A 13284-nucleotide genomic window follows, 5' to 3' on the forward strand; every position below is an offset into this window, starting at 1 on the left:
TTATCAGACGATGTGGCGCGAGATCAGATAAAAGCAATATAAACAGATAATATTATATGTCAATGAAAAATAATATTTTTAATTTTTTACGCATTCCATCATTGCTTTAAGTGTTCATTGCAATATGAGTTGAGAGAAGCGCATTCTTTTAGTTTCATCAAATGCCTAAGAAAAAAACCACGTAGAGGTTCGCGACCCGGACGTTCATAATAGGACGTCAGCGCATGCTTGTTACCGGATATTTAAACCGTCTCTTAATTAGGCGGAATAAAGTAGACTGGGTTCAAATTGAGGTCAATTTCAGCCGCGAATTTCACTGGCAGATTGACAAGTGGTAGATCGTTCCGACCTTGTATAATGCTTTACTCCCACACCTTAATGAACGTTGCAATTAGAACAGCAATTAAAGATGATTCTGATGAGAAACAAAAATCACACATCGTTCAAGAGGTCGATCGTGTCGATATATAATTATATGCTCGCGGTATTCCGACGTTAATGAAAGCCCGTCAATCCATATGATACAATCCTTTCGAGATTAATTAGGACACGGGATGAAAATACATCCGTCATCATTGTTATATTAATGTATAAATTTAATTCAAGTCCGTTGTAAGAATAAATCGTAATATAACTTATCATGTTTAATTATTGAAAATTTGTGAACAATGATCCACAATCTATTGTGATTTTATTTTGCCAAATTAATAGATATTTATATCAATTTGAATAAATTTTCATTTATGGTTGTATTTAGCTAACTTAGGCCCAGTTCCACAACTCACGGTTGACTCTTAACCGAGGTTCAACTTATTCATTGTCTCTTTCCAATTCTAGAATTGAAAAGAGACGAGAAACAAATTGAAGCTCGGTTAAGAGTTAACCGTGAGTTGTGGAACTGGACCTTAATATAATTTTTATTACCTATTTTACGTATATTTATTTTTATGCTAAACTGCAAATAAGTCATATTTTTGTGTTATTGCTTTTTGAACATAAATTTTTATATGTTTTTGTATATTTATATTAATTAACCTTCAGAATAAGATTTCATAGTAACATAATAATTGAAAATATTCCAATCGTCTGTTCGTTGCCAGAACACGTAAAATAAACATTTAGGAACAGGAGGATGTATGTGTCGTTACAGTCGTGTTATCCTTACGAGTTACGTCTTGTAAACATTTGACTACGAGATAAACGGAAACTGGCCGAAGTACCGGCAATGTCATCAGAAATATGAAGTCATCGTAGAGATATTTATACAATCTTATGCAATATTTGTTTTGTTTATAGGTAAAAAGTCAAATTTTATTTTCTATCTAATTGACATGAGAAATTGCAAAATGTGATCCAAGTTCTTACAGTCTCATAAGAATAAAGATAGTTACTTCGGAAAATTAGAATAAAACACAAGAAAAACTATGTGTGATATCGAGCAGTTTTATAAGATTACACAAAATTTGTAGAATTCAGCTTACATATACTGAATATTATCTCAAATAGACATTCTATCTCATGGCGACATTTTCTAAACGAAGTGTTACTCGATTTACGCGCGACAGCTTTCTAACGTCTGTTATCACAACTTATCGAAACGATCTCACATTTCAATTCGATTGGCCGATGTAGATATAGTGCTCGTAGAATTAATTTCTCAGTCATAAAAAAAAAATTAAGGCGTACATTCTACTCGTGGAATAATTTTCTCGTAAATTATCACGACGTCTGTGAAAATTTATATGGAGATTACAATCGCCATTAAAAACAGATTTCGAGGATACTGCGGTGACGTCTTAATAGCGACGAATCCCGCTGATGCTCAGCAATTCTATTGCGCAATCTGGATTCGGATGAGTATGCAAGTCTCAAACCAGCAATGCTCTGCGTTCCGCGATCTAATGGCTGAGTCATTTGAAGCGTTTTCGAACTCTTAGAAGAGCTGCGCTGAGGCTGTTATATGCCGGCATGAGCTCGCATATGGCTTCGCGTCGGCATCGAGAATTCATACAGTTCTATAGAACAATAAAATAAAGTATCGAGTTCTTTTCGAGGAACGCGATTACTTTGTTCGAAAGTAAATTTTCAGTGCAGGAACTGAAGCGCGTCAGCAATATTTGATACGATTGAAAAAATATGCCTCAATCGAACTTCAGCAATGCAAATCTGCAGATAGATAACAGTCGTGCAATTGCGGATTGACGTATTAAGTTTTCTAAGAATCATTCGTGAGTACTTTCGCCTAATTGCTCTGCGAGCAATTGACACAATTACCCGCAGTTTCGCTTTAATCCGCCAACCGTGAAATATTAGGACGAGCTGTGGTTATCATGCGCTCGAGAGGGCTACGACAAGCTATTTATATATCCATGTTTACGCATTCGTTTATGATATTTTTGTATCGAAATTGCTTTCATCTAGAGAATATCACGAAGTGAAATTAAACTACTTTCGAATAATTTATCAAGTGGAATGTCGTGTCCTTATAATAATTAGAGTAAATATAGTTTATGTACACTGAGAAAAAAATACTGTTGATTCAATTAAAGTCTATATTACGGGCTATCTCTAACATAAATGATTAATTTATGTATATTTTTATTGACATAAAAAGGCATAAATTATTATTTCAATAATCAACACTTTTATGTCAATAAAAATATACATGAATTAATTACTTATGTTAGTAACAGCCCGTAACTTTAATTGAATCAACAGTATTTTTTTCTCAGTGTATCATATTTTGCATACTTCTTTTATTTCTCTTCTTTAAGTTTTCCAGAAATAGAGACAAGTTGTAAATAGAAACTACAAGTCGAGTGGTATGTAGATGATGAGAAGCCATGTGACACTTTTTCGTATCAACGCACACGTGTTCGCAACAAGATAGAGATACAGTCATTGTGGAATGTTCAACAAAAGATTACACAGAATAACATACGTTCCACAGAATAATATCTACGTACGTAATCATGTATTAAAAATTTATTCTGCAGGAATAGAAAAATATTTCTCATTCATCACCGTTTCACTCTCAAGGTGTTATGGATAATCGTAAAGAGGAGATGATTCAACAAGCTTCGTCATTTGCGAAGGAGGAGCAACTCGTAATAGGAAAAATATGCACTTTCTGCATCGTAGCGCGTAATCCGTTCTGTTTCGCGTACAAATAAATTATGGAAGTATTAACATAAATTTTATGACGCGTTCCAGACAACACAAAATTCAAAATTGAGACATAAGACGTTTTTAACACATCTTTTAGACACCAAAGACGTCTTATATTTTGATTTTGGACACTGTGTTGTCTGGGGTAACGGCGCACTAAATAATTTAACACGTTTAATTCCAACTTCATTTACGATTTTACGTGATAATTAACTGTACTCGTCGCTTTAATCTTTCGGAAAGTCGAATCACGCATGGCGTTGAAATGAATAGCTTTAACGGCGCAATAAACGCTCGAAAAATGGTCCCAGTCCATTCCGACAATGTCACAGACCAAATATAGGCATGCCGTCACCATCGTTTGAACTTCGAAGCTGTTATTGCGTTTATTTTCTTGTATGTACACTTCGATACGAGAATGTGAATCAGATAGCTCGGGTTATCAACGTCAATAGAGAGGAACGTGTGACGAGACAACGGTAAATTATTATTGTGTGGCGAATAATTATTTTGACTCAATTGACGATTAGATTGACATTTGATTTCGCAGTCGTTCGACGATTGCGAAAATTACGTACTGTCTTTTTATACTCTAAATTCTTTAAAGTGAAGTCTCAAAGGGTGAAAATTGAACCAGCCTTGAAAAAGAGTGGCTCAATTTTTAATCTTTATTTATTTTTCAGAATGACGTTCACTCTAAAAGTTTCAGAGAGTACGCGTTTACGCACAAATGAGTAAGCCGTTAATTCAATTATCATTAATTTTGTGAAATTGATTATGAATGTTGTTCTATCCTAACATGATTGATACTCCAGAGTTAAGCCATTAATTACATCTTGCGAGTTCGTGTTTCTTATCAGATGCTTAATCCGTGTCTTTGATCTCGAGTGCCACACGTTAAAACGGGTCTTTAACCAAAAGAATCACTTTGGTTTTATGAAAATTTTAAATGTAATCACTTAATTACATAGCCGTATCAAATCATGTTTCCGAGCGATTAAATTTCTTCGTTCCCTCGAAATAAGAAGAGGACGACTGAATGTTGCTGTAAATTCTACACGATATGGTTGCCATGAAACTCGCTTCTGGTTCGGATACTTGGTTACATATGCGCGGTACGACGATACGAGAATGAATTAATGTTTGTCTCGGCTATCAGTGTCAACAGAACGAGCTGGCACTTTCCAGGTAGGACAAGTGCCGATAATAATACGACTCCGATTTCACCTGGTCCGCTAGTCTTGCAGCTCCTCTCTCGGTTCTTTCGGTGCGTTCACCGTATTTCCGGTGCAATTCTGCGCTTCCTGCCGACAACAACAATGCCCTTTTGAACAGCATCGGTATCTTCCTCATCGCACGCATGTTCGATTTCTAGAGCGTTTCAAACCGATCGGAGTAATAGTTTGAGTTAGAGATGCTGCTAAAGTTTTGACAGTAAATAATGAACTACAAAAATATATTCTGCTCTGCAGGTTACAAAGCGTGAGCTTTAAAACCATCTTTAATTCATCTGTAATTATTAATTAATCTTTAATTATAATTTTTTAATTTAACATAATATATACAATGTTAATCTCCATTTCTGCACCGTCAATATTTGTAGAACTCTTCTTTTTATTAATTCCTTAATCTATAATTTAATTTCATAAGTAATAAATCGTTCTTTGCGTTTTTGATAATATATCAGTTTTATTCGCTCGCATTGGCGCAGCTTGAATTGACAAAGTTCCACATTGCGCGAAGATGCCTCCTGGTCAAAAACCCGACCCCACTTCAGCGCAATCGCCGTATTTCCGCTGCGATTCCGCACTTCCTGCCACATTGACGGCTCCATGATTAAAGGGCTGGTATTTAATTATCTTGTCAGTAACATCGGCGTCGTCAATCATCTCTCAAATTGTAGTTTTCATTCTTGATATCATTCACAATCTAAATTCGTTCACTTTCCGCAAAAATTCAAGATTATAAAGAGACGACTTTTAGAAACATGAAACTAGGTTCACGTTTTCTCAGGACTCATTATTATTCTCTTTGAAATAAGGTGCATGGAATATCATATAATTACGAGGAAAGCTTTATATAATACAAAATTTATTGAGCTTAGAGATATGTATCTAGATCCAAAGAATTGACTAAACTTGTGCGAGTTTATATATATTTTAAATAAAATATTTAATTTGTACCCATATCTACACTCCAAAAAATTTTTATATTATATTGTAATTAAATGTAGGAAATGTAGACTATATTTTAAGTAGACTTATATTAAAGCTTGCGAAAATTATTCTGAAATGCTAAATAGAAAGAAAAAGGATCTAAGTTGCAATGAAAGATGACAATCTAACATCGTAAAAAATATTCCTAAAAAAGATCCCTAAAAAATCCTTTAAAGTAGGAAGATAGGGTTTTGATGATTCGCAGGGATCTCAACTCTCGCGTTTTTCACACGAACTTCAGCCGGAATCAAATTTGAGGCCGCGGTTATCGTTGCGTACGTGTCACTTGTAAACATTCCGTAAGAGGTATCTCCTTAACGATATATTCTTTGGTTTGAAAAACTCGGATTAAGTTCCACGTATTTTAGTTTTATGCGTACAATTGCATCCTTCGTGCTGCCTGTTTTATTTTTTTTATACAATTATATGACGTATGCTAATCTTTTTATTATAATATTGTTACAAAATCACGTTTAAATTCATCACTTAAAAATTCAGACGTGAATTGTAATGTATCTTGTAATATAATATAGTTTATAAAATAATGTCTTATTACGATACATCTACTCACAATGTACGAAAATGACAATAGAACCTTACGAATACAATTTTCCGTAGTCTCAAGTTCGATTGTCAATTCTATTGTTTGTTTCTTTCACTATGTTTTTTTATCGCCTTTATTTTCTCATCGCAAATTCATCTCTGGTCCTACGCCTATGTATTGCCACACACGTATAAGTGTACTTAGCTTCTGCTACATAAATAAGCCGGCCGACATAATACACATGCAATACGTGATAAGAGTCCTGTCAGTGGTCTTCGACTGGTAACCGAATCAGTTGGGAGTCGCCGCTCGTTTGCGGCTCACCTCGCGTATTTTGCCAGTGTTTCATCGAATTATGTAAAAGTTGATCATGCGAATCGCGCTACCGATCGGAAGGACGCGATAAGAGAATAATATCTCATGTGAAAGCACCTAATGGCGTACAATCATCATTATTATTCTGGTAAATACGACAAGATAAAAAAATGTTGTCTGTTGTACTCTGAAAACCTCCTGTTCTACATATATATACATATTTTTGTTACGCAATTAGCTTGCGTAATGGAACTCCTGGTCATTAAATACAATTAGGCCTGTGTAGTGTCTAATTGTAATCTAATGTACACAGTGTTAAGGATACTTTCATAATAACCACACCTGTCTTATCTCCGCAGATAAGACAAGCCAGGCGGAAACTTTGATCTACCATTTGCCCTGATGGACTAATAACATACTGTCAGAGATATATTCCGATTGCCTGATAGTTAAGTCGTTCGTTGAAATAAATTACATTGTAATTTAAATTAATATCTCGAGATTTCATGTAAACTGTATTATCATAAGTATCCTTTAAAATAAATTTAAATGCACGTCTAAATGCACATTTTTTAAATCATACAATTGTAATAATGACTGCAATTGTATGCTAAAAACAGCAACGAATCTCATGAAATAATTTAAACACCAGCTATTACTAAAATATCCTAAGTATCTGTAAAAAAGAATTTAAAAAATATACACTGAAAGAGAGAAAAGATTGGTTGCTGCAGCAAATTAGATGGTAAAATATGGTATAGTATTTTTAATTAACTGCTGCAACCAATTAAAAATGCTATGCCATATTTTACCATCTAATTTGCTGCAGCAGCCAATCTTTTCTTTCAGTGTACTCACTTGAATTCACAAATAATTTGGATATAGGGAGAAAAATCAAGTAATTATATTTTTCGACTCCGAGATTTCTCGTATCAGTTGACACGGGGTTAAACAGTGCCATCTCGTTTGAGCCGGCTATCAATGTACGTACATGTTGTATCTCGCCACAAGCTACGGACTCGTGCGAAATGTATTTAACGCGAGCTGTGGGAGCATATGTATCGCCGTGCACGTCACGCTTGAGGAATTCGCGTTAAGTACGTATGTTACAGTCGTGTTACATGGATCGCCGTTAGAAACACTCAGTGCGTGAGCACCGAATGCTTAAATTAAATTTGTCGAGATACTATTAGTTATTGTCCTTTTAAGCTTTTTTTTATTCGGTCATATCCTTTACCTTTATACAGATGTTTTGTAATTTCAAAAATTCCTATATTATAATTTCTTGTCATTGTGCTACTCGTATTAAGATCTTTGGTTTTAATGACAGCGTGTATGTAGCATCGGATATTTTTCATTATACTTTTTTTATGCATCCTTAGTAAATCCTCGCCGTTGTATATTCATTACCATCGGTATAGACCGTAAATCCTTGGCGTCATTGACCTATGGTACCATAAATCGTCGATATAGTCATAGATATACTCGACTATCGGTTAGGTGGAACCAATAAATCATTGCTATTATAGATCCTTTGGTAGCACAGATAGCTCAAGATACCGCTACTTCTACATAGCATAGATCTTCGATGCTATAGATCTTTGCAGCTTATATTCTTGATATTGTAAATCTTTTGGCATCAAAAATTTGGTATGACAGATTTTCGATCATATCTCTTGAGCACACAATATTTTGCATAAAATCTCACACTGCCGGGAAACCAGGATGTTCCCATAATTACGATTCTCCAGCTTCCGTTTTCGATCGATCAATATGTATATCTCCTTTCACGTTAATATATCGATATGTGAAAGCGTCACTATACTGGAGACACGAAAATGTCGCATTTAATCCACTTTCGAAATGCGCGTCCCACAGGCGGTAGACGCGTAAACCGGACTCTGGAAGTGACTTCACGTATAGCTGCCAGACGATGTTACATTTAATAATCTCATGCGCATGTAAACGAATTTTGCTGGCTCGTGAAAGCGTATCCTTTAATCTGTATTCGCCGAGGCACATCTTTGATCCTTCGAAACATGAATACATTTCTTCGTCCTCTCCCGCGGGAAGAACCAACACGTTCACGATTTTTTATTAGAAAACTTTCTAATACCTTTCTCTAGCAATTGGCACCGTAATATCAACATGACACACCGATGAAGTGATCGTTGATTAACATTGACACGGTTGCGGATTGATTATTATATATCTATATCGATTCAGAATCTCTTCTCTCATATACACAAAGAATTCTTAAAAGAAATCAATTACACAAATTACTGAGAAACAATTACTGTAAATTAACTTATAGCAAAATGCATAAATCCTATTATAGTCTTGTTAAAAATAAAATATGATACATTAATTAGTAATCCATTATAAAATACAATTTCCGAATATAGGCTTACCAGTAAATTTTTGAGTGCCGACTATCAATTTTCAGTTCTGAGTTTAATTTTAAATAATTCCTGTTAGCGTTCCAGTATAATTAGAAATCTATAAAAAAATAAAATTATGCAAATATGTGTGAGGACAACTCATTCGACAAACTGCAGACAGCTTGCAAGAGCTTTTGGCGATCTAGCGTTAAATCGCCTTAGCGGAGTTACAAATGCACGCACGCACGCACGCACGTGTACATTAACTATCGTACTGCACGTGTGCAGTCGCATACACGCAGCCGTCATAATTGACACTTCAAAGTTGCACGTGTATTTTTTTTTTTTAGCGTGCGCCCCTTTCGCGCTCGCCGGGCCAATTTAAGCTCGCACTCACGTTCGTGCTGGCGCGTCCTTTTAGAGGCTCGAAAAAATTTACGACAACGTCTACGCAGCATTAGCCGGAGTGACAATAAGCGAGGACAATAATCCCGCCGAGTCACGAACGCCCAGTAAGAAACAAGTCGCCATGTCTTGAGTGCACGGTCGTCGTTTGTGCACTTGCTCTTATTATCGGGTTGTCGCGCATGAAATGTGAGTTTCGCGTCCTCAGATAACCTCGGGAGAAATTAAAATACTATACATATTCTTCTCTTTTAACGCTTGTTTAACTTTGCGAAACTCTGCTTTTGACTAAACGAATCTTATGACCTAATCGAGGCATTTTTTTATCATTTTTTATTATTTATGATATTTATTTCATCAAAACAACATGATCTATGAATCTGTATAATGGAGTAAACGCTAATGCTTTTAAAATCACTCTGAGGTCCGGTTTTTTATTATCTAGTTAACTTGTGGTTAAACTTAACCTGATATTTCACTCAATGAGCTTCATTCATGACATAGATGAAGCCCATTGGATGAAGCAATCAGGTTAGGTTTAATCATAAATTAACTAGATAATAAAAAACCGGATCTCATTGTTGTAAATCTAAATAATTTCGGGCATGAAATGCGTTATTAATTCGTTTGAAACGACGAATTTATTAATTTACCCTCATTAGTACTTTGATACAACGTTAATTATCTTCAGAGATATGATATTTATGAGCCTCGTCATCGTAAAAAAATTAATTCGTGGTATGCAGTCATCTCCGCCCAAATTTATCGTCTGAGAAATGATAATTTTCAATATTTGTGGCTACGCTGTTCTCTCGATCATTTTAATCCACATAATCCCGTAAATTCGCAGATTAAAGTTGTCGCGAATATTTTCACACGACCACTTTGAATGTTGACTTCGTACCAGCTTCGATTCGCTGTTTATCTGCCTGCTGCGTAAATACTGCCACTCGTAAAAGTTATCACAACTCGTTAATCTTCGCGAGAAGGATGTCTGTTGTCCCTTTCTCCCGCACGAGAAAAGCCATGGTGCACTCTCATCCTAATGCAATATCCACGCCTATGGCACTTCCTACCACTCTATTTTAGGATAGATACGTCTTATCGCGTTCTCGCATAGATATCGAAAAGACGATACGACTGGACGTCTCTTTATAGCTTTCGCCTGTTTAATTATTTCAAATAGAGAGAAAAAGAAAGGAAGAGAGAGAGAGAGAGAGAGAGAGAGAGAGAGAGAAAGGAACTGCTTTAAAAAGTGCTGAATAAGTGCGATTATTAATCAAAATGTATTGAATTATATTTAACAGATTAATATGCACGATATAATTTTCTCTTCTGTATTATATTAAATCTAGTTATATATATTTATTCTTTTAGATGTTTGTTATATGTTAATAATAGCGAGCACCACAGTTTGAATCTTATAAGGTCAAATTCCATCGAGAGTTCGATAATTTCTTATCGACATGGCTATTCAATACATCATGATGAATTGACAGTGTAATATTGCAGCGGTCAAATGTTAGAACGATCTACGTCAAAATAATGAAAGACCATAAGTTACAGAAGCTATTTGTGTGCATTTTTGCCTCTCGATTTCAATTAATGTATTACAAAACAGCGATCAATAAATATCATATTAGATGCCTGTTATTCGAATTGGAATGTCAAATTCATTAATAAAACGATTGTTGCTTTAACTTTTTTAAAATATGAAATATTCGTATTACAAATTGCTAAAATAATTTTAAAATCTCTTAATCTTTCAATAGTGGGAAAAAAACACAATTGTTTTTTTACTTTTTTAAATTTATTTTTACATTTTTAATAATAGATTTTTACTGCTAACTTGTACTAATAGCAAAAATTCTGATTCGAAAAACTTCTGAAATAGCTATTCCTCGAGCTATTCTGAAAGGACCCCCTATATATTAATTTTGTTATTCATCGCTAATTTAATTTCAATTCCTATTATGAGTCATTGGGACCCGCATGAGATTTTGAAACACGTGCTTACTAGAAAGAAAATGTCACAGATGCTAATCGCGCACGAGGTTTCGTCTGGAGAACATTTATAATTATGTTTCCTCCGCACGTATCCTGTGTTTATGTCACGTTTGTGCCACGTTTACGCTAACAGAACGAGTTTCCAAAAGCAGATGATTTCTGTTTCAGGGGCGCAGTATGTGCCCGGCGCCGGGCCCAGCGCCGCACCCCAAGAAAGGATCCGTAGTCTCGAACACACCCCCACATATCCGCCACCGAGAGTCGACAAATACAGGGGTGGTGCGCAGATACAGAAGAGAATGACTCAAAGGGAAGACGTTCTCAAGTTCGAGCAGGGCCGCATTAAGGCCCTGCAAGAAGAACGTCTTCACATCCAAAAGAAGACGTTCACGAAATGGATCAATTCGTTTCTCCTGAAGGTAATGCTTTTAATTGTATATTAAACAATTAAAGATTTACGTAAAGCAAACTGCAAAAGATAAGAATTTATATTCATGAAACATTTATATCTGTCTCAAAAATATTCTTGTATTTAACGGTATTTTTCCGTATTAATTAATCTCGATGTCTGAAGCTACTTTCGATGAATAATTTTCTGTAATTATAATACCTCTTTGTGCGTGTCATCCTTTCGAATTGGATTACATTGAATTTTGACTTTTTAGGCGCGTATGGAGGTGGACGATCTATTCACCGATCTGGCAGATGGCAAGAAATTACTGAAACTATTGGAGATCATCTCTGGCGAGCGTTTGGCCAAACCCAACAACGGGCGCATGCGAGTTCACAAAATCGAGAACGTGAACAAGTCCTTGGCGTTCCTCCATACCAAGGTAATACATATTCCAGAGAGCATGGCTTGTCTTCTTCTTTCTCCTTCTCTTTCTCCATCTCGCTCTTTCGGGGTCTCGAGTGTGTGTTTCTCCGGACGTTGCTCACTCTCGAAAACCTCTCGAGTGCGAACCATCAACTGCGCGGTCCGGCGTGGTTGCACGTGTTCAGCGCGCGAACAACTTTGTTCGGTGAGGAATAAATAAAGGCCTCGAAAAAGCTTCCAAGTCGAGTGCCTCGGATAAATTAGCGAGGCAACAAGCAGGCCCGTTAAGTAATTTCTTTGTTGAACCATAGATCGCCGAAACGTACATTTCGATGCAAATGTACTAAAGATAAATACACGATATTAAATTAATCTCAGACTTACATGTAATTTAAATGTGTATGGTTGTGAAAGTAATAGACGCATAAGATATTAGTATTGCGGTATTAAATACCGATGTCGAAGTCGTCGTAGTGATAAGAATAGATTTTATTAACCGATGACTTGTATACACTGTAATCAAGTATCACCGTATTAACGCAAAGAATCATTCGGATGATTAATCTATACAGCATTCCAGCCGTTATTTTCTATCAGTCTAGTAGCCTACACACCCATCAGTGCGCGCTGTCTATCGACGAAGCCACAGAAATTCTACAGTCTAGATCTGACAGATTAGAGACCTACAGGGAATCGTTGCGGGCGAGTTCGCGAACAAGGCGGTTGAAGAAATATGATGTGCGACGCATCGCTTCCGGTAACACGAGGATCGGGGCCACCGCGTGATTCCTGTTGGTCTCTTTGGAACCGACAAGCCCCCGATACAAACGCCGACGCATCACCGCGCCTGGTCAATGCCTTCGCCCGCGCTCGTCTTACATTGTGGCTTCGAGTTTTATACTGCTCCTTTCTCGTTCGGTTCCGCGGGCTCCTTGGTATATACACGCCGCACGTAGTGAAATTATTATGTCATAAGCCACGAAGCATAAGAGGCCATTCACGAGGAGTTTACACTTACCGGGCTTCGTTGCGACGCACCGGTGCCCACCGAAGCGCGCGAGCGAGCTCGAAAAAGAATATCGCGAAGTACGCGGAATTCCGAGGCACACAACGGCGTATTTGAGTGTTTGTTTTAGATGTCGTAGTGTGTAATTAAATTTAGATAAAATTAAATAATACATTTTTAAGAGAGATAAGGCGAGACCGAACGTACAATAACGGTTCTCGGCTTTAGTTTTAGCAAGTAACTATTTCTGTGAACTTCAGCAATTTTTATGCAATTCACGAATGAAATTTATGTTGCTAATGTAAAAAACCGGAATAGATTGCACGATAATAATTCTTGATGTATGTTATAGCAAAATAATTATTATCTAATTAAGAGTTAATTGAACTTTTAAATATATATATATATATATATATAGATGTTTT

At 36.1% G+C, this 13284-nt stretch overlaps 1 protein-coding gene across 4 annotated transcripts in view; it reads left to right on the forward strand.

Moving 5' to 3' along the window:
• Positions 1-13284, forward strand: part of kst (spectrin beta chain, non-erythrocytic 5 kst) — a 68666-nt gene that overhangs the window by 16954 nt on the left and 38428 nt on the right. For 3 of the 4 annotated variants that reach the window (XM_018509396.1, XM_018509394.1, XM_018509395.1), the window contains exons 1-3: positions 5962-6391; positions 11205-11455; positions 11702-11869. In XM_018509396.1, coding sequence (XP_018364898.1) covers positions 6364-6391; positions 11205-11455; positions 11702-11869 — 447 coding nt within the window. In that variant the 5' untranslated portion in view covers positions 5962-6363. Of the gene's footprint in view, positions 1-5961; positions 6392-11204; positions 11456-11701; positions 11870-13284 lie in introns of those variants that run through there. The other variant, XM_018509397.1, reaches the window with a different exon arrangement.

The sequence above is a fragment of the Trachymyrmex cornetzi genome, unplaced genomic scaffold (genome assembly GCF_001594075.2).
Source record: "Trachymyrmex cornetzi isolate Tcor2-1 unplaced genomic scaffold, Tcor1.1 scaffold299, whole genome shotgun sequence".
In the NCBI taxonomy this organism is placed as follows: Eukaryota; Metazoa; Arthropoda; class Insecta; order Hymenoptera; family Formicidae; genus Trachymyrmex; species Trachymyrmex cornetzi.